Source organism: Gymnogyps californianus, unplaced genomic scaffold (assembly GCF_018139145.2).
Source record: "Gymnogyps californianus isolate 813 unplaced genomic scaffold, ASM1813914v2 HiC_scaffold_38, whole genome shotgun sequence".
NCBI classification, from domain to species: Eukaryota; Metazoa; Chordata; class Aves; order Accipitriformes; family Cathartidae; genus Gymnogyps; species Gymnogyps californianus.
Genome location: NW_026114268.1, coordinates 360,322 through 363,126, shown reverse-complemented (window position 1 = coordinate 363,126; position 2,805 = coordinate 360,322). Strand labels below are relative to the sequence as shown.

General features: G+C 50.1%; 1 protein-coding gene across 1 annotated transcript in view; it reads right to left on the bottom strand.

Annotated features, from left to right (window-relative positions):
* The window catches only part of LOC127028640 (ubiquitin carboxyl-terminal hydrolase 42-like), a 3,067-nt gene extending 901 nt beyond the window's left edge, over window positions 1-2,166 (bottom strand). The window contains exons 1-6 of the mRNA XM_050914356.1: window positions 2,151-2,166; window positions 1,348-1,551; window positions 789-899; window positions 611-713; window positions 396-463; window positions 157-235 (exon numbers count right to left, since the gene is read on the bottom strand). Coding sequence (XP_050770313.1) covers window positions 157-235; window positions 396-463; window positions 611-713; window positions 789-899; window positions 1,348-1,551; window positions 2,151-2,166 — 581 coding nt within the window. The remainder of the gene's footprint in view (window positions 1-156; window positions 236-395; window positions 464-610; window positions 714-788; window positions 900-1,347; window positions 1,552-2,150) is intronic.
* Window positions 2,167-2,805: the final 639 nt, after the last annotated feature.

Genomic DNA, 2,805 nt, shown 5'->3' with positions numbered 1-2,805 from the left:
GAGACCGCTGCCATGGGCTCCCCACAAGGACACCGTCCAGTCCAGCTCACACCCAACACCAAGCTCTCTTGTGTTCACAGGAGATGTTTTTAAGGCAACTGTGTTGATTCTGGAAAGCCTTGGGGCCTTGGGACGTCTTGAAGCACAGTTACAAACCGTCTTACTTTGATATCCAAAGGAACATCCAGGAAGGCCTCGTAGGAATCGGACACCCCTTTGCAGCTCACGCACGTGACTGGAAGGCAAATCGAAATGCTCAGCGATAGGGGAATCGACTGACTGTGCCCGTTCACGCTCTTCATACCTACTACGCCAGTCACACCATCAGCTGTTTAGCACAGGCAGACAGAAGGGCACAGACCATTGCAAGGAGAGCAAGAGTTGTGGAAAAGTACCTCTGGATCTCAGAACGCCCGCAAATATTTGATGGACAATGGTAGTTGCTTGAGAAGAGATGTCCAAGCTGGAAACAAATGGTAAGGTAGAGAGTTACCTCCTCCAAGAGTTTTGCTTTGTCTGAAAACCCTGAGCGTAGGTTTTCCTTGATGGGAGTACCTCAAGGAGTCCAAAGGGCTCGGGAACATTGAAAAGGTAATTTGCTTGTGCTTACTCGCTACTTCCACTCAGACAAGCTCTCTGCATGGCATTGACAGTGTAGCGTAAGAACTCGTGGGCGTCTTCCTGCATGCCAACCTGGAAATGTTCTCCTATTCCTAAGAAAGAAGAAGTTAGTAGCTCTCTCCTACAAGAACGGAAGAAAACATGTCAAAGCACCTGAAATGACTTACGCGTGAGAACTCTGATGACAGCCCAAGGCTGGATGGCACTGGTTGAGAAATACAGGACCTTGTTAACGTGCGCTTCCATTATGCACATCATGCAGAAGCCTTGCTGACGACCTGAAGAGGGACAGACGGAGGGAAGGAAGCTTCTCAGGTTAGCAAAATCTCCATAGCGACGGGAAACCTAATTCAGACTTGAACTTATAACAACAGTCTCCACTCCGCTTCTCCCAAGGTGCCAATGTCCCAACAAGCCCGGGACATTTTTGTGCGTAGAAAGCGTTCTTCACAGGGATGCTAAAGTGACAGAAGTTTTCCGTGCAATAAGCAAAGAGGGTTTAACTTGCAGGAACAGGGACCGAGACCCGGGGCTAGAAAGAGGTGCCTTTCCGAAGATGAAGACGCCTAGATGCGACAAGCGGCTTCTAGGCTTGAGTGTTCAAAGAACACCAACTCGGGGGGCTGACAAAGAAGGGCTGCTTTTCTCCTAAAAAAATTCCAGATTCTGGGAATCCTTGGCAAGTGCCCAACGGATTTACAAGGAGATGTTCATCAAAGTACTCACACGACTGGCTGTGCTCCCGAGAGAGCAGGTAGTTGGCCAGAGGGGGTGTGTACGTCAGGCACTGCAGGACGGAGTTGAGGAAGCACGTATTGCCCAGGTTGTGGAGTCCCGCTCCAGCTCTCTGTCGTCGCTGCCACTCCATGCAAATCTTCTCCGGGGGAAAGAGGATCCTTTGTGGCGGAGCCATTCCCTCGGCAATGACGACTGCAGGGAAATGACATTTGAAAAGAGATGAGGCGATAGTGTTGCACAAGAGCATCTTTAAAAGTCGAGTTCTCTACAGGAGCACCCAGGACAACCAGCTCTAACCTCCAACCCAGAAACATCGGGGAAGCCTAGCGCTGCCATTGACATTTACTGGTCAGGAAACAGTTTTGGGAAATAGTCTGCTCCCCCGCTGCCCAGAGTCCAACAAACCCACGCTCTGATTTCTGTGCCTCGGGCTACCTTCCTTTCCCTCTGGAGTCTTGAACTGGATTATCAGCTCAAGTCTTCCCTTTTCCTGATTGCAGCTTGACAACAAGAAGCAAGTGCCTAGCCCAGAAGGTAACCCTACTGATGTCAGATCTTTCTATGAGCAACGTCATCTTTCAAAGACTTGTACGTAGTGGCAGAGGAGTGGCAAAAATGTGTTTTCCTGTGTCTAATCGAAAACACCTGAGTAAGCCTGGCTGCTATCAGGAAGCGCCCCAGAATTCACTCTAGGCTGTCAGCACATCAACATTCAGGGATGGAGCACCAGCGACGCCCCTTGCCTTGGGGCATTCGCAAAAGCCAAACCCACTGGTGAAGCTCTTACTCACAGGAGTCGTTTCCCATTGCGGCCATCACTCCTCTCAGGAACAGAGGGGAAAGCTCTGGATGACAAAGGATGTCAGGGTGTTCTCCAGAAAGAGGAGATCAGCGCAAACCCCGTCACCTGACTGCAAAGAAATAATTGTAGCTCAACATAATAATTAAAAAAAAAACCCAAACGAAACCCACAGAACAGCATCCACCATCCAAAGCGTTTCAGTGGAACTGTAACTGCTGCAGAGCTGCATTCTGATGGCCACCCCCCTACTTACCTGTGCCGGGATATGGTAAAGAAATAAGAATTAACAAATAGGAACTCTACCCGTAGCCCATCTCTGGCCAGCCTATAAAGGTGTAATAGTTCAGCCTACGGCTTGGAAGGTATAGACCAGCCTACACTTGTATCCCGTATCTACCTGCTCTACGATCTGGCCTGAAAATCAAAGCATAATTACCTTGGAAAGAGGATGGCAGTGGAGAAGTGGGCAGTAAACGACAAACAGTTCGAAAACAGTAGGCACGCAAGTCGCAAAGGAAGGAGCCGAGCTATCCCGAAGGCCAGCTCAGCCCAACTAGCTTTCGCTGGCACGCTTTTCAGGATATCAAGCCCTGGCCAGGTGAGCTCACAAGCGCCGGGCGGGTGCCGCATCACTGCCCCTTTGT